Below are 25,672 nucleotides of genomic sequence, written 5' to 3' on the forward strand. Positions count from 1 at the left end.
CTACTCATATAAATACAGAAAAAGAAAAGAAAGAAGAAAAGTGGAAAAAAGTTGTCCTTGTGATGAGAACACTTAGCATTTACTCTCTTAACAACTTTCCCATATATTATACAGCACTGTAAACAATAGTCATAAAATTGTACATTACATCCTTACTTATTCATTTTATAACTGGAAGTTTGTACCTTTTGACCACCTTCCTCCAATTCCTCCTCTTTTACCTCCACTTCTGGTAACCACAATTCTGATGTCTTTTTATATAATATTTTTTTCAGATTCCATATATAAGTGATGTCATATAGATCATACAGTATTTTTCTTTCTTATTTCACTTATCATAATACTTTCAATGTCCATTCCTGTTATTACAAATGGTAATATCTCCTTGTTTTTTTATGGCTGAATAATATTCCAGTGTGTGTGTGTGTGTGTGTGTGTGTGTGTGTGTGTGTGTGTGTGTGTGTGGCGGGGGCGTGCTATGACCTCTTTATCCATTGAATCATCGAAGAACAATTAGTGTTTTTCCATGTCTGGGCTTTTGTAAATAATGCTTATATGAACATGAAGGTGCAGATATGTTTTTGAGTTAATGTTTTTGTTACCTTTGGATATAGTCCCAGAAATAGAATTGCTCAATCATCTGGTTGTATTATTTTAATTTTTTGAGGATTCTCCACATTGTTTTTCATAGTGGCTGTACCAATTTTCAATCCCATCAACAGTGTACAAGGTTTCCCATTCTCCACATCCATGCCAGCATTTGGTATCCCTTGTCTTTTTGATGATGGCCATTCAACAAATTGAGATAATATCTCATTCTTTTTAAATTTGCATAATCTTAATTACTAGTGATGTGGAGTATCTCTTCATGTACTTGGACTTTCATATATAATTTTTGGAGAAATGTCTATTCAGTTCTTTGACAATTTTAAACTTAGGATATTGAGTTATATGAGTTCTTTATACATTTTTGGATATTAAGTCCTTATAAAAATATGTCTTGCCAATATTTTTTCACATTCCATAGATTGTCCTTTCATTTTGTTGATGGTTTCTTTTGTTGTACAGATTTTTAGTTTGATGTAGGCCCATTGTTTATTTTGTAGCTTGTGCTTTAGGTGTGATTTCCAAAATGTTATTTCCAAGATCTATGTCAAGGATATCTTTGCCTCTATGTTTTCTTCTAGGAGTTTCATGATATTAGGTCTAATATTTAAATTTTTTAATCCATTTTGAGATAAATTATATGAGTGGTATGAAATTGGGATCAATTTTTATTCTTTCATATGTGAATATTCAATATTTCTAACACCAGTTATTAAAGAGATATTTTCTCCATTGAATATTCTTAGCTTCCTTGTCAAATATCAGTTGAACATATTTGCCTGTATTTATTTCTGGACTCTTGATTCTATTCCACTTGTCTATTTGTCTGTTTATATGCTAGTAACATACTGTTTTGATGACTATTGCTTAAGAGTGTAACTTGAAATCAGGAAATGTGATGCGTCCTACTTTGCTCTTATTTCTCAGTATATATTTGTCTATTCAAGGTCTTTGTGATTCCATATATATTTCAGGAGTGGTTTTTTTTCTAATTCTGTAATAAATGCCATTGAAATCTTGATAGAGAGTGCATTGAATCTATAGATGGCTTCAGGTAGTATTGACATTTTAATCATATTAACTTTTCCAATCAATGTATACGGGATACCTTTCCACTTATTTGTCTTTTTCATTTTGTTTCATCAGTGATTTATAGTTTTCAGGGTAGAGATATTTCACCTCCTTAGCTAAATTTATTCCTAAGTATTTTATTATTTTGGTGCTATTATAAATGGAATTAATTTCTGTAATATATTTTTCAGATAATTTGCTATTAGCATATAGAAACTATTGATTTTTGTATGTTAATTTTGTATACTATAATTTTGTTGAATCCCTTGGTAAGCTCTATGTAGAAAATATAGAAAATCATTTTTTAAAATCATGTCATTATGTTATATGCACTCCTATGCTCATAGCAGACTTATTTACAATAGCTAAGATCTGGAAACAGACCAAGTGCCTACCAATAAATGAATGGATAAAAAACAAACAAACTGTGGTGCATTTACATAATGAATTGCTATGCAGCTGTAAAAAATAAGAATATCTTACCCTTTCAGACAGCATAGAGGGACCTGGAAAGTATTATGCTAAGTGAAGTAAGCCAGTCAGAGAAAGACAAGTATCACATGATCTCACTTATATGTGAAATATAATGAACAAAATAAGCTGATGAATAGACTCAGAGACATTGAAACATGCAAGAAATGGAAGTATTTCAGAGGGAAGTGGAGGAGGCTGGAAGAGATTAGCCAAAGAATTTATGTGCATATATGCAGTGAAGGGCTGAGGAGGGGGCAGGATAAGGTGCAGGGAGTCAACAGGGGGAAAACAGGGACATCTGTAATACTTTCAACAATAAAGATAATTTTTTTTAAAAAGAAAATCATGTCATCTGCAATATAAAATAATTTCACTTCTACCTTTTCAATTATAATATTTTCTTGTCTAATCGCTCTAGCTAGGACTTCCAGTACTACATTGAATAGCAGTGATAAGAGTGGGCACCTTTGTCTTGTTCCTGATCTTAGAGAAAAATCTTTCCACATTTCACCATTGAATACATTAGCTGTGGGTTTGTCACATATGATCTTCATTATGTTGAAATTTGTTCCTTCTATGACTAATTTTTAAAGAGTTATAATCATGAATAGATGTTGAACTTTGTCAAATGACTTTTATGTGTCTATTGAAATGATCAAATGATTCTTTTCTTTCATTCAGTTAATGTAAGGTATCACATTGATTTGCATATGTTGAACCATCCTTGCATTCCTTGGATAAATCCCACTTGAGCCTTTTAATGTGCTGCTGAATTCAATTTTCTGGTATTTTATTGAAAAAAATTATATGTGTATTTTTCAGGAATATTGCTTTATTTTTTTCCAGTTGTATCTTTTTCTGATATTAATATCAGGATAATGCTTGCTTCATAAAATGAGTTTGGGAATGTCCCCTCCTTTCAATTTTTTGAAGAGTTTGAGAATTATTGGTGTTAATTATTTTTTAAATATATGGTAAAATTCACTATTGAAGCCATCTGTTCCTGGGCTTTTCTCATTTGAGATGTTTTTTATTATTGATTAAATGTCCTTACCAGTAATTGGTTTATTCATATTTTTTTTCTTTCTGATTCAGACTTTTTGAGTTGTAGTTTTACTTTAATATATTCATTCTGTAACACTCTTCCTCTCTTTATGTAGATCTAAGTTTCTGACCTATATCATTTTCCTTCTCTCTGAAGACATTCTTTTAACATTTAGTACAGGGCAGATCAACTGGTACAGTTACAAATTTCCTCAGCTTTTATTTGACTGAAAATATATTTCTTATTTACTTTAAAAAACAAATTTCACTGGATACAGAATTATAGGTTGGTGGGTATTTTTTCTTTCAACACTAAATATTTCATATCACTCTATTCTTGCTTACCTGATTTCTGAAGATAAGTACAATGTGATTATTATCTTTGTTCCTATATGGGTAAGGAAGGTTTTTCTCTCTCTGTCTTCTTTCAAGATATTCTCCTTGTTTTTCATTTCCCAGTTTGACTATAATCTATATAAAGATAGATAGATCTATATCTATCTATCCATCCATATAGCTATAGCTATAGATATATGTTAATGTTTTCTGAGTCTCCTGTATCTGTGATTTAATATATCTTGTTAATTTTGGGGAAATTTTGAGTTATTGTTACTTTATTTTTTAAAAAAGATTTTTAAATTGATTTTTTTAGAGAGAGAAGGGAAAGGGACAGAGAGAGAGAGAAACATAAGGTGAGAGCAGAATATCAATTGGCTGCCTCCTGCAAGTCTTCCACCAGGGATCAAGCCTGTAACTGGGGCATGTGCCCTGACAGGGAATCAAACTCGCAACCATTCTGTGCATGGGACGATGCCCATCCAATTGAGCCACACAAGCAAGGGTGAGTCATTATTACTTTAAATAGTTTTTCTGTTACATATTCTCATTCTTGTTCTGGTATCCCCACTACATATTGTATACTACACCTTTTGTAATTGCCACATAGTTCTTGGATATTTTGTTCTTTTTGTTTGTTTTCATTCATATTTTTTGCTTGGTTTTTCAGTTGGGACTTTTGATTGACATATCTACAAAGTTAAAAATTATTTGCTAAAACATGTCCAGTGTACTGATGGGCACATAAAAAGCATTGATCATTTTTTGGGCAATTTTTTTCAGAAATATTATATTTATTTTTTAACTCTTAATTGTGAGAGTATTATAGATGTCCCTCCTTTTGTCCCCCATTGCCTCCTTCCACCCAGATCCCACCCTGCCATAGGCCTTCACCATTCTATTTATTGTTTGTGTGCATGGATAATGCATGTATGCATGTAAATTTTTGGTTAATCTGTCCTCGCCCCTCCCCCTTCCCTCTGAGATTCATCAGTCTTTTCCCTGCCTCTGGCTCTACTTTATTTATTTTGTTCATTAGATTCCGTGTTCATTTATTTTTATTGTTAGATTCAATTGCTGATAGATATGTATTTATTGCCATTGTATTATTAATATTTTTAAATTTTTTTTTCTTCTTAATCTTCTTCTTAAAGAAGACCCTTTAACATTGCATATAATACTGGTTTGGTCAGGAAAACTCTTTTAGCTTTTTCTTGTCTGTGAAATTATTTATCTGACCTTCAATTCTAAATGATAGCTTTGCTGGGTAGAGTAATCTTGGTTGTAGGTCTTTGCCTTCAATCACTTGGAATAAATATTTGCTGGTACTCCCTTCTGGCCTGCAAAGTTTCTGTTGAGAAATCAGCTGATAGTTGTATGGGTGCTCCCTTATAGGTAACTAACTGCTTTTTTCTTGCTACTTTTAAGATTTTATCTTTGTCTTTAAACTTTGGCATTTTAATTATGATGTATCTTGGTATGGGCCTCTTTGGGTTCATCTTGTTTGGGATTCTCTGTGCTTCCTGGACTTGTAGGACTATTTATTTCACCAGGTAAGGGAAGTTTTCTGTCATTATTTCTTCAACTAGGTTTTCAATTTCATGCTCCCTATCTTTTCGTTCTAGCACCCCTTTGATGCGAATGTTGGAACACTTGAAGTTTTCCCAGAGGCTCCTTACAGTATGTTTATATTTTGGGATTCTTTTTTTTTTCTCTCTCTCTCTCCTGATTGGGTGTATTTTGTTTCCTCATATTTCAAATTCTTGATGTCCTGTATTCTACTATTGAGTACCTATAAATTATTATTTTTTTCAATTAGCTTCATTTCTGACTGGTCCTTTTTTATGTTTTTAATATTCTCACTGAGTTCCTTGACATTCTCACTAAGTTCCTTGAAGCTATCGTTAGGTTCCTTTAGCATCCTTATAACTATTGTTTTGATCTCTTTATCTGGTAGTTTTCTTGCTTCCATTCCATTTAGTTCTTTTTTTCTGGAGATTTCTCCTTTTCTCTCATTTGTGACATTTTTTCTCTCCAAATTTTGGCTACTTACCAGTGTTCGTTACTATATGTTATGTAGATTTTCTATGTCTCCTAGACTTTGTACAGTCACCTTGTGTAGTGGGTGTCCTATAGGACTTGTGGCTCAGCCTCCCCAGTCACCTGAGCTGGGCACTCCAGTGTGTGCCCCAGTGTGAGGTGTGTGCACTGTCTTATTATAGTTGAGCCTTGATTGAATTTTGACTACTGGGAGGGGTTGACATACAGGCCAATTGGTTGTAGGGATTGGGTATGACTACAGCAGAAGAGATGCTGTGCAGGAGCCGATCCTGTGGTACAGAATTTGCTTCAGTTGGGCTTTGGTGCTCACTGAGTCTTCCTCTTGAGTGTGTTACTCGTGGACTTTGTTCCTTTATAATCTGGCAAATGAACTCAGGTTGAAGCTGACCACTAGGTGGACTGTCTCTGGGGCCTCCTGGAAGGTGCAAAGTCAGCTTCTGCTTGTGCCCTGACTGGGGCCACCCAGCATGAATTACAAGGTAATATGCAATTGGATGCTGCTTATATTGATCTTGGAAGTACCCAAGAGAGAACAAGCTCTGAACCTGGCTGTGCTGCCACCAGTGCTGGGCCTGGGGCAACTTGTTGGGATATAAGAAGCATGCTGACATCACATGATGCTTGTTTTAGAGATTTTAGGAAAGTCCAACAAGAGAGACCAGTTGTATGGAAAAGCCACTGGAAATGGCTTAAATGAGCCTACAATTAGGCAGGGGTGGAATTTCAGAACATCATCAGGGTGGGTTGAAAAGTGTGAGCCAGGTTGATGGAGATTAAGATATGGCAGCCTATCAGCTCTGTGGGGGGAAGGACTCAGCAAAGGAACACTAGCCTCTGCTAGCACTTCTGTCTGGGGGAAAGCTGCCCCTCCAGCTCTTGCCTTGACTCCAGGCAAGTTAGTTCCTCCCTGAATGTCCCAGGTTCCTTTCAAGCTGCTGCTCAAGCACTGGAACTCAGAGGGAGTGGTTTTGTGTAAGATGAACTGCCTGGGACTCCTGCAGCCTCTGTGTCACTCAGCCACAATCCTCACTGTTTTTTAGAAACCAAAGCTGTGAGGAGTTCACTTCCTGGCACTAGAAATCTGGGATGGGGGGGGGGTGCGGTAGGGATCCCTTGCTCTTCACAGGAAGTCTCCACAGCTAAAATATCCCTCCTGATTTTAAACTGCCACATGTGGGTGTGGGATCAGCCAGTTCGAAATTCTGTCCCATGTTGCCTTCCCTCCTATCAGTCTCCACGTGCTTCTTCTTTAGTTCCCTAGTTGTAGGACTTCCGTTCAGCTAGATTTCAGGTAGTTTTGAATGATTTTTATTCTATATTTTAGTTATAAATTTTGATGTGGTTTTGTTAGGCAGCGATTATCCAACGCTGTTATCTTGAGAAAGCTGTTGGACAATTTTTTATTTACAAAATTTTCTTTTTATTCTTGGAATTTCCACCTTTAAATTTCATCTGTTTTTGTATATTTCCTAGTTTTTTTCCATTCTATCGGTATATTTATTATTGTTAAATTAAATTCTAGGTTTGATAATTTGAAATATCTGCTCTAATTTTGGTTTTAATTATTGCTTTATCTCTTCAGACTGTGTGATTTTTTTGCCTTTCTATAATTTTTAATTTTTTTGTTTACAGCCAATAATGATGTAGTGAGGAAAAGTAACTGAGATATACAGGCCTTTAGTGTAAGGTTTTATGGTTATCTGGCTGATAGTCTGTGTTTCCTGTTTGCTGTAGCTGTTGTATTAATAGCTGTAATAGCCTTCCCCCACCACTGTTTTTCATCTTCCATAGAGAATCCATATTAAATAGAACCTGAGGTATTCCATTTTAATTCACTATTATTATACAGAGTCATATTGTGGAGATGGTAAAATGTGTAGGGAGGATAAGCATTTTATAATTTTATTATTAGTCTCAGTCTCTTAGAGAGTCTGTGTCCTTAACGCTATAACTTTCACAAGTGCTATTCAACATTTTCCTTTTTAGGTGATACAGAAAGGCTAGAGGGTCCTAGAGTTGTGTGATTCTCTTTTCACATGTGGAAGGCTACAGGGGTTGGGGCTGTGTAATTCCCTCCCCTCACATCAATTGCTACAGGATTCTGGAGTTTAGTATATCCATTTCCCTAGGTCAGCAAGGCTCTGATAATACCAATTAGTCTGGATAAAATTATTTCCTTTGAGGGTAGGCCTTTCTTAAGAAGTAGATAACACACTGGGAATACTTTGATGTAGTTAATTTTCCTCCCCTTCTCCCCCACCTCCTCCTGGCCCCCCCGCACCCACTGCCAGAATCATAAAGGGGATTTTCTCAGGTCTTCACTTTGAAAACCTGATGGGGTTCCCCTCCTGGAGGTATAAATCATGAAAGTGTAGGGACTCCCTAAGTACCTTTCAAGCTATTTTCACATTGAGTCTCCAGGAATCACTCAATTACTCTTTAAATGCTCTAACATGTCCAGCTGTTGCTATTGTTCCCTATATGCTATCATTCTCTGCATCTGCCTATCTTTCCTGTTTGGGGGATAGCTAGGCCCTGTGAACGCAACCTGAGATGGATTTAAGAGTTGCTGATTCCACTTTTTTTTATTGTTATGAGGACAGGAGTGACAACTTCTAAGCTCTATATGTCAAACCATAAACCAGAAGCCCTCTAAACTTCTCTCCTTTATGACATGTCTACCTTAGTCAGTCCTTTTTTGACTTCTTGTAACATATTTATAACTTTCCTGGCATTAATTTTGTTTGCCTTTGCTTAATTAACATTCCATTTTTATGGGAGTTTTCAGTCTTGAGATTCTCCCTTCTTTATAGTAAGACACCATAATTTTTATTATGCTTAATAACTGATGAATTTCATTAAGATTTGGTGCATATTAAAATATCTCATAATTCCTTCATTGTCTTAATCCTAGGTTTTAGTGAGAGAACAAAAACCTTAGGAAAAAATTAATGGACCCCTTCTCTCAAATTTCCTATTTGTAAAAAGTGTAGGATTTTAGTCAAGCAATGTACATACGACCTGCTTTCCTACAGCAATAATTCTGTCTTTGACGTTTCTAAAAACAGCATCTAAAGCAGAATTTGTATACATAAGCAATAGTTTGATTACTGAGTAATAATAATAGTTATACAGTACTTTACTGCCAGCAGCACTTCCTTTATTATTGTTAGCCTCATAAAAATCTTCTAATGAGTGGGTAAATTTTTATTTCTACTTTTAAATTGTGGACAATTACACTTGGAAAAGTTAGCTGACTTCTCCAAAATAAAAAAGTGATGTGGAATTCAAAATATGTGGAATTTAAACCCAAGTTTACATGACCATAGACAACATTCTTAACCACTCTGCTACACGTAGTACGTATTTTACTCTATCACATGACCATTCAATCTGTCTCAACTCTATAAACCCTACACTTTCACTGGGTTAAGGATCCAGAATGCTCACCATGGCACCACAAAAGCATTGCTAAACCTTACCCTTTTTCAAATAAATTCGTCTTTGTCTACCCTTCTGACTTAAAATTTAAAAACCCTATTGAAGAGAAATAGACTAGCCCTACTGGCCCAAGGTTTCCATTTTTTTCAATACACCAAGTTTTTGGAGGATAGTATACGTACTATTGGTCAGCAGATGGTTCTGCTGTAGTGGATTGAGGGTAGGAGCACCCCCAAGGCCTGGCTGGCTAACCAGGGCTGCATGAGTAATTCCATGTTGAGGTCCAGGAGCAGCAAGAGGAGACTGCATCTTATCCTTATCCCATGAGCATTCACTTCCACCTAAAAAAACATTCATATGAATAGACTGTAATTTGACAACATTACATGAAAAGGCTGGTTAAAATTCTTTTTTAGGATTATAATTATTAATATTACTTATTAAAATATTATTAAGCATTGTAAGTCATGATGATTTTCAAAGCTTTCAATAGTCTTGGATTTAAGCTGCTTCAGAAAAGACTAAATAACTCTCACTAATAATATAGGGCCACTTGTCTTACAGGTAGTCTAAATAAATCTGGAATCATAGTGAATAGCTTTTGAAAGCATTTATCTGTTGAAGGCCATTAACTGAACACTACTGGCTTCAACCCTCTGAAATACATGTGCTATGTTTTAATGAAAAACAGTTGCTGTTCATTCAAAAAGAATACACTCATTTTTAAGAGCATGATAAAATTCAAAAATATTTAAGAGACAAAATGATAAGTTATTTTGTTCTCAGGTCCAGCCCTCAAAAGGCTAATCTCTTTACACATATCAGGCTTTTGTACAGAATAAGCTGGATAAAATATAAAACCATGGTCCCCAATTTAAAATTGTACTTTCCTTTACTCATCCATGCTAGAGAGTGAAGTAATGTGCAGACTACTATATTATGCAGACTACTATATTATGGCAGTGATCTACAGTGGTATAGATATTTCACTTGGCACTTAGCATACTATGAGGATGGAACCATTGCTTAAACCATATAGAAAACAATCACAGAATTATTTCCTCTCACATACTTTTAAGGAAAAGTCTTTAAACAGAGGGGTACTGGGTTTAATTCTAGTTTCTTTGGTTGCAGATAGTCTGGCTTTAGAAAACAAAATGGTTGTGTGGACAGTTCCATCTATATGCTTGATTTGGCTCATTCATCTAGGAGTCAGTGGTTCAGCTCTCATTCCCATGCTGGTATTGTGACATTAACATCTCTACCTGGTTGACTATCCCATATGCTGCCTGAAACATTGATGCTGTTTTGTGGCGGAGTTTTAGCCTGGGAATCTTGGGAACTCTGTAAAATATGTGCATTTACTGAAACAAACAAAACAAACAAAAAAAGGTAAAAAGAGCCGAAACCGGTTTGGCTCAGTGGATAGAGCGTCGGCCTGCGGACTGAAAGGTCCCAGGTTCAATTCCGGTCAAGGGCATGTACCTTGGTTGCGGGCACATCCCCAGTGGGGGGTGTGCAGGAGGCAGCTGATCGATGTTTCTCTATCATCGATGTTTCTAACTCTCTATCCCTCTCCCTTCCTCTCTGTAAAAAATCAATAAAATATATTTTTAAAAAAGGTAAAAAGAAATCAGGCTCATATTCTTAACATTAAACATTGTACTTATTTTCAATTCCTTGAGTTCCCTTCCAGGCTTTGTTCATGGAGATACTTATTTTAACATTGTAAAAACTCTGTCATGTTGCTTCAGGTATCATATTTACTAAGTGGAATGGCTACTTAGTAGTCTAATGAGTTTAATGTACTAAAATGTATTAAACATCGGACATTGAGTTAATTTCAATATTTTTACTATTGATAAATTACACCATAAAACAACATTCATTTGAACTATTTCCTTAAAGTCAATTAATTTATGAGTCAAAAAGCTTGAATATTTTTATACTTTTGCTCTCAAGTGCCACATTTACACAAACAGTTTCTAGAGTTGAACATTTTTAAGGAAGCATTTTCAGGGCCAATTGGTATTCTTTCTGAAGATTTAAAATTTATTTAAGAAAACTACTTACTAGAATCTCTGCCACCTTTCTACCCACTCATTGACTCCTATGCCAGCTCTGAGAATCTACATCCTCCTAAGCATTATTTCAATACCCCTTGTGTCAAAGTCAATCTCTAATCCAAAAATGGGGGTCTTGGCAAGAACCAAGATGGCAGCATAGGTAAATGCTGGTACGCGCTGCCGCTGCCTCCCACACTACATTAAAATTACAATAAAAAATCAGAGCAACCATCATCCAGAACTGCCTGAAATCTAGCTGAATGGAAGTTCTACAACTAAAGAAGTAGAACTGGTAGGAGGGACAGAGGCATGGAATGTTCTGGTCTGGAACCCACTTGTGGTGTGTTTTTAATTGGTAGAGATATCTTGGCTTCAGAGGCCTCCCATGAGGAGCAAGAGGTCCCAGCCCCATACCAGACCACTAGCCTAGGGTTCCAGGGCTGAGAAGAGAAATCCTTACAACTATGGGCTGTAAAAACCAGCGGGAATTGTGATTCATTGACATTGAGGCTACTGGAGACGCAAGTAATTCCTCTTAAAGGGCCAGAGCACGTACTTAATTGGTCCTGCTTGCTCTGTGCTCCAGCACTAGGTGGAGGCATTGGGGGAACCAAGGACATTTGGGGAGGAACTGGATTGTCTGGAATTGGGGCAGGAACTCGGGGGCGGCTTTCTTCTAGCCAGAGGTGCTCAAGGGACTCATTGTTCCTATGTTGGGACCTCCCCATCTCAGAGCTGACTGCATCTATATCTGAGTTTCCATCAGTGTGGCCCACACTGTTAGCTCCATTGTAGTGATTCCTTGAGACCATGCCCCAACCAACTTGAAGCCCCAACTAAGTTGTTTGCAGCAGTTTTTCCATATGAATGGCCTGTCCTGGCTCAGGCTTCAGCCTTTCCTAAAATCTCTTAAACAAGCAGCAGCTGGCATCACTGTTCCCCACACCTATCAATAAGAGGCCCAAATCCTGGAACTAGCACCAGCCTGCCTTGCTTCACAGCTTGGCCTAGTTTGGGCACTTCCAAGCCCAATACAAATAGCACCCATCTGCAGATTTCTGGGTAGCTCCTGCTGGGTGGCCCAGTTAGTAGCTGACTTTGCACATCCTGGGAGGCCCCAGAATCAGTGCACCTGGTAGAGAGCTTCAGACCACACCAGATTACAACTGAATACATACACAAGCAACACATTCAGGGGAAGACTCAGTAAGCACCAAAGTCCCACTAAAGCAAGTCCTGCACCATAGGGTGTCAGCTGCACAGAAGCTCTTCCATTGTAGTCACAGCTGGTACTCTCAGCCAATTGACTGGGAGGTCAATTCCTCCCAGTGAAGCCAACAGCAATCAAGACTCAACTACAATAAGACTGTGTATACATCCCACACAGGCGTGCACCTGGAGTGCCCAGCTCAAGTAACAGGGGAGGTTGAGCCACTGGACTCTACAGGACACCTACTATACAAGGCCACTCTATCAAGTCCAGGAGACCTAGCAGCTCTACATAACATATATAAAGAAAGACAGGGAAGCAGCCAAAATGCAAAGACAAAGAAACATGTCACAAATGAAATAATTGAAGAAATCTCCAGAAAGAAAACTAAATGAAATGGAAGCAAGCAAACTACTAGATACATAGTTCAAAACAATGGTTATAAGGTTGCTCAAGGCCCTAGCCAGTTTGTCTCAGTGGATAGAGCATCAGCCTTCAGACTGAAGGGTCCCAAGTTTGATTCAGGTCAAGGGCACATACCTCAGTTGCAGACTCAGTCCCCAGCCCTGGTCAGGGGGCACATGCAGGAGGCAACCAATTGATATGTCTCCCTCACATTGATGTTTCTCTCTCTCTCTCTCTCTCTCTCTCTCTCTCTCTCTCTCTCTCTCTCTCCTTTCTACTCTCTCTGAAAATCAATGGCAAAATGTCCTTAGAGAGGGATTAACAACAACAACAACAACAACAACAGAAAATATGGTTGTTCAAGGATTTTAATGAGAGCTTCAAGGGACTCAAAGAGAGCTTCAAGGGAATAAGTGAGACTTTCACAGATCTTAGTGAGAATTTTATACATGAAAAAGGAGCAGTCATAAATTGAGCATCACTAACTGAAATAATAATTTACAAGGATTCAACAGTAGAGTAGAGAATTCTGAGAATCAAAACAATAATTTAGAATATGAGGAAGCAAAGAACACCCAATCAGAACAGCAAAAAGAAAAAGAAATAATCCAAAAATATGAAGATAGTGTAAAGAGCCTCTTGGACAACTTTAAGCATATCAACATTCACATCATGGGGTTGCTAGAAGGAGAAGAGAGGGAGCATGAAATTGAAAATGTATTTGAAGAAATAATGACAAGGAACTTCCCCTACCTGGTGAAAAAAATAAACTTACAAGTACAGGAATTTCAGAGAGTCCCAAACAAGATGAACCCAAAGAGGCACACACCAAGGGTTAAAGACAAAGAGAGAATCTTACTAGTAAAAGCAGGAAGAGAAAAGCAGTTACTTACCTACAGGGGAGCACCCATACTACAGTCAGCTGATTTCTCAACAGAAACTTTGCAGCTCAGAAGGGAGTAAGAAGAAATATTCAATGTGATGAAAAACAAGGACCTACAACCAATATTTCTCTACCCAGGAGAGCTATCATTTAGAATTAAAGATCAGATAAAGAGCTTCACAGACAATAAAAAGCTAAAGGAGTGCATCATCACCCAAGCAGTATTACATGAAATGTTGAAGGGCATTTTTTAAGAAGAGGAAGAACAAGAGGAAGAAGAAGAAGAAGAAGAAGAAGAAGAAGAAGAAGAAGAAGAAGAAGAAGAAGAAGAAGAAGAAACAATAAAATGCCAATAAGTACATATCTATCAATTATTGAATCTAAAAATCAAAATAAATGAACAAAGAATCTAATGAACAAAATAAGCTGATGAATAAAATAAATAAAATCAGAGGTATGGAAACATGAAACAGACTGACAAATCTCAGAGGGAGGAGGGTGGGGGGAAGGGAGAGATTAATTAAAGATCTTATATGCATATATGCATTATCTATGGATACAGACAATAGGGTGGTGAAGGCCTGGGGTGGGGCAGGAACTGAGTGGAGGGGGGCAATGGGGAGAAAAAGGGAGACATCTATAACACTCTCAACAATAAAGATTTTTCAAAAATGGAGGTCTTTTCCAGTCTTCAACCAGATGAGTTTCAGACAAGGAAACACCAGATTTTGTAGCATCATATGTAAGGGCTGAGGGGTACCTGCTCCTGCCTGTATGGAAAAAGATTTTCCAATCAAGTGGCTAAGTAATAAGTAGCTAACTGTTCAGTTCTTGCTATAAGCCATTCAGATTCCATGCATGGAAGCTTAGAAGGTAGGAAATTTGGTTTAATTGGATATACTGGCTTAATGGACCAGAAATCTTTTACCTTAATCATGAGGAGATTTGGTGTGTTCTTTCAAAACAGGCAACTCCCTATGATTACACCAATTGTTCTCTCTTTTTTTCCAGATGTATTTTGTTGTATAGTTATTGGCTAAGAGCAGGGAGGCAACTTATATTTAGAGCATTGACAGAAATCAGCATTCACAAATTTGAAATTCCAATTAAAATCAATAAGATATTGTTATGCTGTAATGAGCAGGAATGGTGTGGTAAGGGGAATGTTTTAATAAATGATGAAAGTAACCACATTGCAATGCTGAGAATACTTTATAGTAACAATAGAGGCCCAGTGCATGATTGAATCATACACGTGTAGGGTCCCCTACACGCTTTCGCTTTCGATCGCGGTGGAGCTGGGTGCCTGTCCACTGGTGCAGGTCATAGCGAGGCTTCTGAAAGGCCTGGTGCCGGAGCGGACAGGCACCCAGCTCCCATGCTTTTGATGGTCCGTGGCAGGATGTGAGCTCGCTGCCCCAGAGGCCCCTTCTGTTCCACAGCACAGCCATGGCGCAGACGCTGAGCTCATGCTGCCACTGGCGACACGAGCTCAGCGTCCTGCCGGCCCAATCGGCTACCCCGGCCACCCTGAGTCCAGCCCCCTGCACCTCCCTCTGGCCCAATCCTCTGTGGGCATAGCGGAGTGATGGTAATTTACAGATTACCATTTTATTAGGTAGGATTGGGCAATAAACATGATTATTATCAGAACATACAAAGATGAAAAAAACAACAAAATATTATTGAGCAAAATGGAACCACTCCATCATTTTAGCACTATGTCTAAGATATGAATTGCCTTACCATTACAGAACTGTAATTTGTAATATTATAAGTAAAACTAGTAGCCCATTTGCAGGAAAAATCCTGCAAGCGGCCGCTGCGGCCGCATGCGCTGCCGCTGCTGCCGTTGTTGCAGCCGCTGCACCCGCGCGCCTCTGCCACCTGCCTTGCTCCGCCCTGCTCTGCCCCACCCCGCCCCGCCCGGGCTTTCCCTCTGGCAGCCATCTTGCTTTCCGCTTTTCCTCCGTCTTCCTTCTAAGTTGTCTTCAGTCTTCACTCCTCCCTCCCTCAGCGTATGCAAATTAACCGCCATCTTTGTTGGGTAATTTGCATATTCACCCTGATTGGCTGGTGGGCGTGGCTTGGGCGTAGCGAAGGTGCAGTCAATTTGCATATTACTATTTTATTAGGTAGGATATTAACAAAGAAAGACATTTGGACAATACTAAATTATACCACAAATATTAAAATGGTATTGCACCATCACAGCAACAATGCATACAGAAATACTCAGACTGAGACTATGTCCATATTTATTTTATAAATTGAGAAACTTTTAGTCCACATTCAGTATTTAAGGGTGGTTTCTGTATTAGTCTAATGTTTTATAATCATATAGAGGCCCGGTGCATGAAAATTAATGCACTGGAGGGGGGTCCCTCAGCCCGGCTTGCCCCCTCTCACAGTCCGGGAGCCCTCAGGAGTGGGAGGCAACCCAACGATCAGGGAAAGGCGACGCCCCCATCACACCTCTGTTGCTGCCACTGCCGGCAGCGCAAGCCTCAGCCAGCCCTGGTTACCTGAGCCTTGGGCAGCCCTGGGCGGATGGGCAGCCACCATCCTAGGCTTGCCTGCATCTCAGGCCAGCCCTGGGAAGCTGGGAAGCCGCCATCTGAGGCTTGCCTATGCCTCAGGCAGGCCCTGGATGGCTGGGCAGCCGCCATCCAAGGCTTTCCTGTGCCTCAGGCATCGGCTGAGCAATCGCCATCGAGGCTTGCCTGCATGTTGGGCCGGCCCTGGGCACCGCTATCTAGTGGCTGTGGACACCGCCATCTTTGAGGGCATGGCAGTCAATTAGCATATTCTCTCCTTATTGGCTGTGGGTGCCACCATCTTTGTGAGGATGTGATGGTCAATTAGCATATTCCCTCTTTATTATATAGGATATTCCAAATAAACTGGAATATAAATATTTTTAATCATGAAAGGATTCCAAGGTGTTTTTCTGTGTGCTTTGATGAGAGCTTTAGATTAATTTATCTGAATTCACTTCTCTTTACTGTGTTAAAAATTATAGAGGGTAGTTAGAGGCTGTAGCCATTTCTACTGAGTATGGATATAAGAAATCATCATATACTCTGAAGGCAACTGAATAATATGGGACATACTTGATATTTGCATCACAATGGCATTAAATTTCTGGACATATTTTTGTCTTTTGACCTAAAATTATTACCAGTTTTCAGTTTATGCAAACTGACTTATGACTTAGTTTGGAAGTTTCTGTAGTCAAAAATTATGCATTGCCCTATGCCTCTTTTTCAGTTTGTAATAATATGCATTGCACTTAATTCTATCAAAATATTTCAAAAATATTTTACCAATCTAGTGTCAATACTTTTTTTACCACTATGTGAAATGTTTGGGTTTGGGTATCCACTGTCTTTTTACTATCTAGGTATCTATCTATCTATCTATCTATCTATCATCTATCTGTCATCTATCATCTATCATCTGTCATCTATCTATCATCTATCTATCTATATCTATCATTTCTAGATGTGTTAGTTTGCTCAGACTGCAATAACAAAATACCATATACCATAGACTAAATGTTTGTGCCCCCCCCCATTCATATGTTAAATCTTCATACATGATGTGATAGTATTCGGAGGTGGGCTATTTGCAAGTTGATTGGGTCATGAATAGATAAGTGCCTTTATAAAAAAGACACAAAGAGCTTTTGAGCCCCTTTTGCCATATGAGGACACAGAAAAAACATGAATGTCTATGAACTAGGAAGGGGGTCCTCACTAGGCAATGAATCTGTCAGCATGTTGATCTTGAGTTTCTAGCCTCCAGAATGGTAAGAAATACATCTATGTTTTTTATAAGCTACCTAGTGTATGGTATTTTTGGCAGCCTAAATGGACTAGGACACCACAGACTGGGTAGATTAAATGGAAAAACTTTATTTTCTAGTAGTTCTAGAGAGTAGAAGTCCAATATCAAGGTGGCAACAGGTTGAGTTTCTCCTGAGACCATTTTTGTTGACTTGCAGATAGCCACCTTCTCCCTATGTACTTACATAGTCTTTTATCAGTGTGTGCACATACCTGGTGTCCATTTGCATGTCTAAATTTCAACTTCTTACAAGGACACCAGTTAAACTGGATTAGGGCCTACTATTTTGGCTACATTTTAACTTAAATACCTATTGAAATAATGTGTGATCACATTATGAGGTGCTGAAAGTTATGGCTTCAACATATCAATTTTGGGGGGAAACAATTTAGCCCATACCACTAGAGTATACACCTTTTACTGAACCAGATCATACTAGCTTTGTGAGGGAATCCATCTAGTAAAGAGGATAGAACTGCATAGCATTTCAACAAGGCATATTTAGGAAACTAAGTAAGCAGTGGGTTAGGGAAAATAGAGAAACCTCATCAAAATCTTCATCTTTATTTCAAGAAACTGTATTAGGTAAAATCTAACCCAATACAGTTATAAATAGAGAAAGATACTAATGTAAAAAGAGCAACATATTCTAAAGAATTGAATTATTTTAGCCATTCTACATTAACTACTTATCACTATTTTTGCTCAATGTTATTTTTGCTCAATGTTTAGTAAAACTAAAGCTATGAAATAAACAGTATAGAGACTGTCACTGCATTAATGCTATAGATAATTAACTAATTTAATCTCAACTTTTCCAATGAGAAAACTAGAGAGAACTACATTTTTATAAGCCCCCACCTAGTAGAAATATACACTGAGTGGCCAGATTATTATGACCACCCTATCAGTACTTCGTTGGGCCACCTTTTGCCTTCAATACTGCGGCAATTCTTCTTGGCATTGACTCCACGAGATGTTGAAAGGTGATGCGAGGAATCTGACACAATGCCTGATGAATAGCACTGTCCAGTTATGTGAGATTTGATGGTTGTGGAACCAGCTGCCTAATGGCTCTTTTGACTTCGTCCCACAAATGCTCAATTGGATTGAGATCTGGTGATTGTGGGGGCCACCTAAGCAAGGTAAAGTCTCCCTCATGTTCTTGAAACCACTCCTGCACAATACGAGCACCATGGCATGGCGCATTGTCTTGTTGGAAGAAGCCATCTCCATTGGGATATTCCATCAACATGATAGGATGAACTTGATCAGCAACGATACTTAGGTATGTTGTGCTATTCAGATGTTGTTCCATACGAATTAAAGGGCCCAAATAATGCCAGGAAAACATGCCCCAAACCATTACACTGCCCTCACCATCTTGAAGGGTTGTACTCATGCATGTGGGGTGCATGCTTTCATGCTGTTTCCGTGAAATTCTCACTCTGCCATCTGCATGATGCAACTGGAAACATGATTCATTGGACCACATGACTTTTTTCCAATGCTCGACTGTCCAATCCTTGTGTTCCTGTGCAAACTGGAGACGTTTTACCTTGGTAACTGCAGACAGCAAAGGTGTTCGAACAGGCCTTCGGCTTCCATATCCCATATGATGCAGTGTATGGCTAATTTGCCTACAAATGTCAGGTGGTCATGATAATCTGGCCACTCAGTGTATATTCCTAATTAGAATCAGTGTAAGAATAATAAAGTGATGAATTTATGGGGAAATATTAATTTGACAATGCATTTGATAAATGTCCATTGTCTGAGTTAAAAATTCTTAACTATAAAATTTTAATGTTTTTTTCTTTAAAACCATTGTAAAATACTAAGTTTCTCAGAGGATTGTTTATGTTTGCTGCTTTTTCTTTGTGGGAGATATGGCCAGAGGGCAGATACCTCTAAATCATGGGATCTTTACAATAGACTGAATTTCATAGATGGTAAGGACCTTTATATCCATCTACTTAAAATAATATTTTTTAAAGGAGAAGGAGCATAAGATGAGTAGTATCCAATGCAGTATTTTAATTTGCCAAATTTTTGCCTTCCTATTACTCTTCCAGCACCCATTCTAGTAACAGAATGCTTACTAGGGTCAGGTTTGTAAAAAGTACAGAAAATATTGTGTGTTTAAAAAATGACCATAGGACTAACAGGCCAAAACCTAAAAGTATTTAAAATGGATAAAAAATAAATCAATTATTAAGACTCTACATACAAATACCAAACACCATGCTTAACCTTAATACTTTCATATTGTCAGACTGGTCCTCACTTTCTTAATGTGCTTTGCTGTTAAGAATGAATAAAGGGAGCTGATAAAACATTGATATCACAATGAAGGGTATCAGAATAATTTTATAATGAGTGTTCATCATCCTTCCTTATGGTTGGTAATTTACACTAATAAAAGAGAAACATGCAAATTGACCATCACCACTACGCCAACCAGCCAATCAGGAGGGAATATGCAATTTAGAAGGACAAAGATGGCAGCCGCCCAGCTGCTCCAGGCACAGAGTGGCCGGCCGGGCGGGGCAGGACACCTGCAATGAGAGGGAGGGGGGTGGGGTGAAGGGATCTACACAAGCACTCCAGCTGCAGTGAAGATGAAGACTGCGGACTCCGGAGTCTGCAGCAAAGATGAAGATGGAAGACGGCAGACTCCTGCCTGAGTTTGCAGTGAAGACAAAGATAGCAGACTCTGGCCAGAGTCTGCAGCAAAGGCAGCAGACTCCGGCCAGAGTAAAGGCCTGGGTCCCTGGTGCCGGAGGAAAACCGGTGCTGGAAGCCAAGGGAAGAAAGCCCTATTGCACGAATCTCTTCTTGCAACGGGCCTCTATTCATCTATAAAATGTATAAACTACTCATTCTGTGGGTTTGAGTTTCTAAGACTACTGAGTTTAAATGAGTCATATACAAAAAAAATTAATGAGTCATATGCAAGGGTTTCATAGTTTCACAAATCTGACCATAGTAAGCATTCTCTTATTAGATCACTGTCTTCAGATTCCAGCAGGGTATTATCTTTTGATGTTTATGAGGAACAATATAGTAGGAGTTGCTATTATAAATTGAAAAGCACAAATATAAAAGTTATCTATTATGAGAAAATGTAAGTTAATTATTAAATACAAAAAAAAAATGGGCTTGGCTGTGGAAGGTATAAATGTCCATAACAGCTGTCCTTATTTTCTGCCTTCTGTAGCTACAACAAAACACATTATTCAGATTATTTGAAAATATGGACCTAAATTGATCTTGTTCTCACTAATCTTATATACATAAGGCACAGAGCAAGCAGCCAAATGGGAAATAATCAACTTCTATGTAACATATGGACTAAGTCAAGCTTGTTTTCTCACTCATAGAATATTTTGTTTAACTAATGTCCTAGCTAAATACACATTGCTTGATGAAACTAAATAGCATGTAACCTTTGGTAGTAAAAAAATTAAGTCACAATTAAACCAGTAAGTGCTTCATTGCTTTCTCTAAATAATAATAAAATAGTGTGTGTAGAGAGAGAAAGAGACAGATAGACAGACAGACAGACAGACAGAACAGAAAGAAACAGAAACAGAGTAAACTAATTTACGGTTTAGAACATTCCAAAGTACTAATATATGAATAGAGAACTAAGAATATGTGTTCAGAGGTGTTAAAATTACAAACCTTGTCATATTATACTTTGAGTTGGTTTTCTTAAATGCATTCACAAAATAGTATATTCAGCAATTTTCTAGATTGATGCAGATTGGTAATGAAAACACATACTGTAGCTGGAATTTAAACTGATATTTGTAGAAAATACATAGCAAGTATTCATCTAAAACTGTTGAAGAGGTCTTTTTTTTAAAAAAAAAAACCACACACAACAATTTGTCTTTTAACAAGCCCCATCCTAAGGCTATGTGAGCTAGGAGTTTCAAGTTTCTTCAGAGGTAAAATAATGGTTCATTGATGGGCCTCTAGTGATTCACTCTCCAATACAGTAGCCACTTTGTACATGTGGCTATTTAAATTTAAATTTTCATAATTAAATGGAATAAAATGAAAAATCCAGCTCCTCAGTTGCACTATTCTCATTTCAAGTGTTCAAAACTCACATATGGATAGTAACTACCATACTGGGGAGCACATATATGGAAAATTTTCTTCATTGCAGAAAATTATATTAGATAGTGCTATTCTAGATTATAAGGGGTCACCGGTTAGTTTTTAGTAAAACAATTTACTATAACATCTTCAGTTCAACATATCCAATAATAAATAGACCATTAATCAATTAAAGAGATCTAGCTCTTTTATTCTCTATATCTGGAAGTTGTAAAATTTGTTTAAATTGGAAAATTTTGCATTCCTAATGTGTCAGGTGCTATTCTGCCTAATAAGTATCACTGCCATCTCTCTATCTTTTCATTCCCTGCTAAAATTGCCCAATTCCTGGTATATATTTTGCATTGCTTTTATTTCCATTCACACTGCCACTGCCTTCATTTGTACCCTCATTCCTCTTTCATTTGCACTATCTCACGAGCCCCTTTAACTGATTTTTCCTACTTCTAGGCTCTTCTCCGAGTGACCCTTGTCACTATGGGGGAGGGTGGGTAGGTGGGAGGTAATTAACCAAGGACTTTGTATGCATATATGCATGGCCCAAGGACACAGAGAATGGGGTGATGAGGGCCTGGGATGGGATGTGGGGGCAGGCTGGAGGGGGTCAATAGGGTAAAAAAGGAGACATGTACTACTTTCAACAATAAAGAATTATTTTTAAAAAAAGAACAGAGGATAGCTTTTGCTCATCTTTATATTCCTAGTGCTAGTAGTGTTACTAATGTAGAGTTATGTGTACATTAGTCAACTCAAATGTTTGCTGAATAAATTTAAAAATGGACAAAAAAATAAAAATAAAAAGGTGGGTTATCAGGAAGGAAAATTGGAAAAATAGGTGAATAGGTGTGTGTGTTGTCAGGGGGGGGGGCGGGGGTGGACTAAGCAGAGCAGTATACAGAAAGCAGGAATATCTTGTTTCCATTCTCATAAAGTTTACATGCAATAAACACTAGTAGTGGGGAATGAATATAGACCAGCATGTTCTACCACTGTTCTATCAATGTATCAACATCACTCTAATTAAGAAAAAATAACCATCTCTACACTTTTATTAATACCACTAGAGGCCTGATGCATGAAATTCTTGCAAGAGTAGCCCTTCCTTCCCCAGGGTGCTGGCACTGGCTTCCCTTTGGCACCCAGGACCTGGGCTTCCCTTGCAGCCTGGCTTCGTCTGGAACATCATACAGTCTAATTAGCATATTATGCTTTTATTATTATAGATCATCATTATGATCATCATCACCATCATCACTCTAAAGGATATAGAGTCAAGTCCAAAAGTTTTAAAAAAGAATAGTTACTGTAACAGTTTATAATTTGGATTTCATGGAAACTGTTGCTTAATAGTATACTTAATAATAAAAAATTAAGTATTCACCACAGGCTTACCCAAATAAATTATACCTAACTCTTATAATCTTCTTAGAATTAGGCTATCATGTTTCAGTAAAAAAAATGTAAGCTTGGCCAGTGTGGCTCAGTGGTTGAGTGTCAATCTATGAACTAAGAGTTCATGGTTCGATTCCCAGTCAGGGCACATGAGCCAGTTGTGGGTTTGATTCCTAGTGTGGGGCATGCAGGAGGCAGCCAATCAATGATTAACTCTCATCATTGATGTTTCTATTTCTCTCTCCCTCTCCCTTCCTCTGTGCAATCAATAAAAATATATATAAAAAAGAAAATGTAAAAGTCAAAGTGTCAGTACATTTGTTTCTAAATTAAAATGCTACAAGATGTACATATTTCCTGTGTGACACTTTAAAGCACAGTGGGTAAAACCTGAACATTACAGTATTGATATTCAAAGATTAATTCAGTAACATAGGGAATTAAATCACATGTAATGAAAGTACAGTGCTCTCTTATGTGATCTGCTGAGTGTGATGACAGGGTTGAGGAAATGCTTATAAACTGTTAGTTTTGAATAACTTGAAAAATATTCAGATTAAAACCAATTTTGCTGTAGACATTGGAAGAAAATGGGGTTTTTCCTGATATTATTTTACAATTCTATATTTTAACATCATCCCTACAAGTATTAATATTACCTGTCATAGTAGTCTTTTCAAGTATAAAAATTACTGTGGGGAACCATAAAGTGGTCTGTAGGCAATAGAATTCATTTTGTCCAGAAACTTAAAATGAATTTTGCAGCAAATGAGTAGAGGTAATTATTACTCATACAACTTTTCTTGTTTGGATTTCATCTGTCTGTATTCCATGGAGTGGTGAAGTTAGAGTGATCTTACTTAGGAGACAATTGTCAATTGGCAAAGTTCTAAAAAAATAGTGGCAGATAGAGACAGATGCAAAATAGAGAGGGAAAGAATATATCCTCCCAAAATTGTGGTAGTATAGTAGAAATAGAATCAGACAGACCTGGGGTTGAATCTTGGCTCCACCAATTAATAGATCTAGGTTTTGGAAAGGATACTAAAGCTCTTTGAGTCTAAGTTTCCTGATCTACACTAATAAAAGATAAACATGCAAATTAACCATCACTCCGCTACACCCACAAGCCAATCAGTAGATAGTATGCAAATTAACCCAACTAAGATGGTGGCTGCCACGGAGCTGGAGTGAGCAGGAGGCTTGGGTTGCCCTTGGCGATGGAGGAAGCCAAGCTTCCCGTCTGCCCTGGCCGGCCCTGGCCTCCACTCAAGGCTACAAAGTTTCAATTATAGAAGATAAATAAATCCCAGATACATGCTTCCAGCTGGCCCTGGCCTCTGCTCAATTAGGCACTGAAAAAAGAAAAAGAAAAAAAAACCCTTACTGAGGCTGGCCACACCCCCTTGAGGTGAGGGTCCCCCATGGGGAGCTTAGCCAGCCTGCAAACAGCCTTCAGCCCTCACCCAGGTTGGCCAGGCACCCCAGTGGGATCCCCCACCCTGAAGGGGCTGTCACCAGCCTGCAAACAGCCATCAGCCCCTCCCCCAGGCTGGCCAGACACCCCAGAGGGGACCCCCACCCTGAAGGGGCTGTTGCCAGCCTGAAAACAGCCCTCAGCCCCTCACCCAGGCTGGCCACACCCCCATGGCCTGATTCCTGTAAACGGGCAGTTGAACATCCCTCAAGAGGTCCCAGATTGGAGAGGGTGCAGGCTGGGCTGAAGGACACCCCCATGTGTACAAATTTCATGCACCAGGCCTCTAGTATTTAATATCTATATATATAAAAGGCTAATGAGCAGTGTCCCCTTGGGAGTTCGACGAGGAGACTGGGAGTTTGATCGCTCGCTATGACGTGCACTGACCACCAGAGGGCGGCGTGGAAGGAAGAAAGGCCCCGGCAGGTTGCTGGGAAAGGAAGACCCCCCGCTGGCAGCCAGCAGACAGGGAAGGGAGGTCCTGGCCAGCACCTGGCAACTGGGGAAGGAAGATCCCAGCCCACAGCCAGCAGCCAGGGAAGGAAGGCCCCGGCCAGCTCTGATCACCAGCCAGGCCTAGGGACACTATCCATGCACGAATTTTGTGCACTGGACCTCTAGTGGATATTATAATATCTACCTACTTTGTGGTTGCTGTAAAGATTAACTGAGAAAGAACATGTAAAACACTTAGCACAAAATTGGGCAATATTAAGCACTAAATATCATTTAAGTTATTTGAAATATGAAAGACAAAATAAATATTTTAGATATTAACATCATTAACTTGTCTATCGAATACATTATTTTAATGATACTACCACAAGTGACCCCAGTAATTAAGTAAATAGCCCACAATGGTAAAAATCAATTATTTTTGCAGGTAGTGCATTTATTTGTATGGCCATATATATTTTAACATATATATAACAAAGGGCAAATAGCAATATTACATTGCCCATATAACAAAGGGCAAATAGCAATATTAAAACATATAGTTAGGTATGCACTGAAAAGCAAGAATGCCAATTGTGACTTTACTGGGCTACTTCCAACAATATATCAAGTGGTTCAGCAGATGTAATTACTGCCAAGCCTTGCCAAGAATTTGAAATATGCCCATTAATTCAGCAATTCCCAATCTGTACATCAGTCAGTCACACTTAAAATATGCCTGTCACTGTCTGGGTGAATGAATTTATTGATAATCCTATCTAATAAAG

General features: G+C 38.3%; 1 protein-coding gene across 1 annotated transcript in view; it reads right to left on the reverse strand.

Annotated features, from left to right (window-relative positions):
* Positions 1 to 25,672, reverse strand: part of DACH2 (dachshund family transcription factor 2) — a gene marked incomplete at both ends in the record, with an annotated part of 865,383 nt that overhangs the window by 213,866 nt on the left and 625,845 nt on the right. Inside the window, one exon of the mRNA XM_079765880.1 lies at positions 9,216 to 9,374. Coding sequence (XP_079622006.1) covers positions 9,216 to 9,374 — 159 coding nt within the window. The remainder of the gene's footprint in view (positions 1 to 9,215; positions 9,375 to 25,672) is intronic.

Source organism: Cnephaeus nilssonii (genome assembly GCF_951640355.1).
Source record: "Cnephaeus nilssonii genome assembly, chromosome: X".
Taxonomy (NCBI): Eukaryota; Metazoa; Chordata; class Mammalia; order Chiroptera; family Vespertilionidae; genus Cnephaeus; species Cnephaeus nilssonii.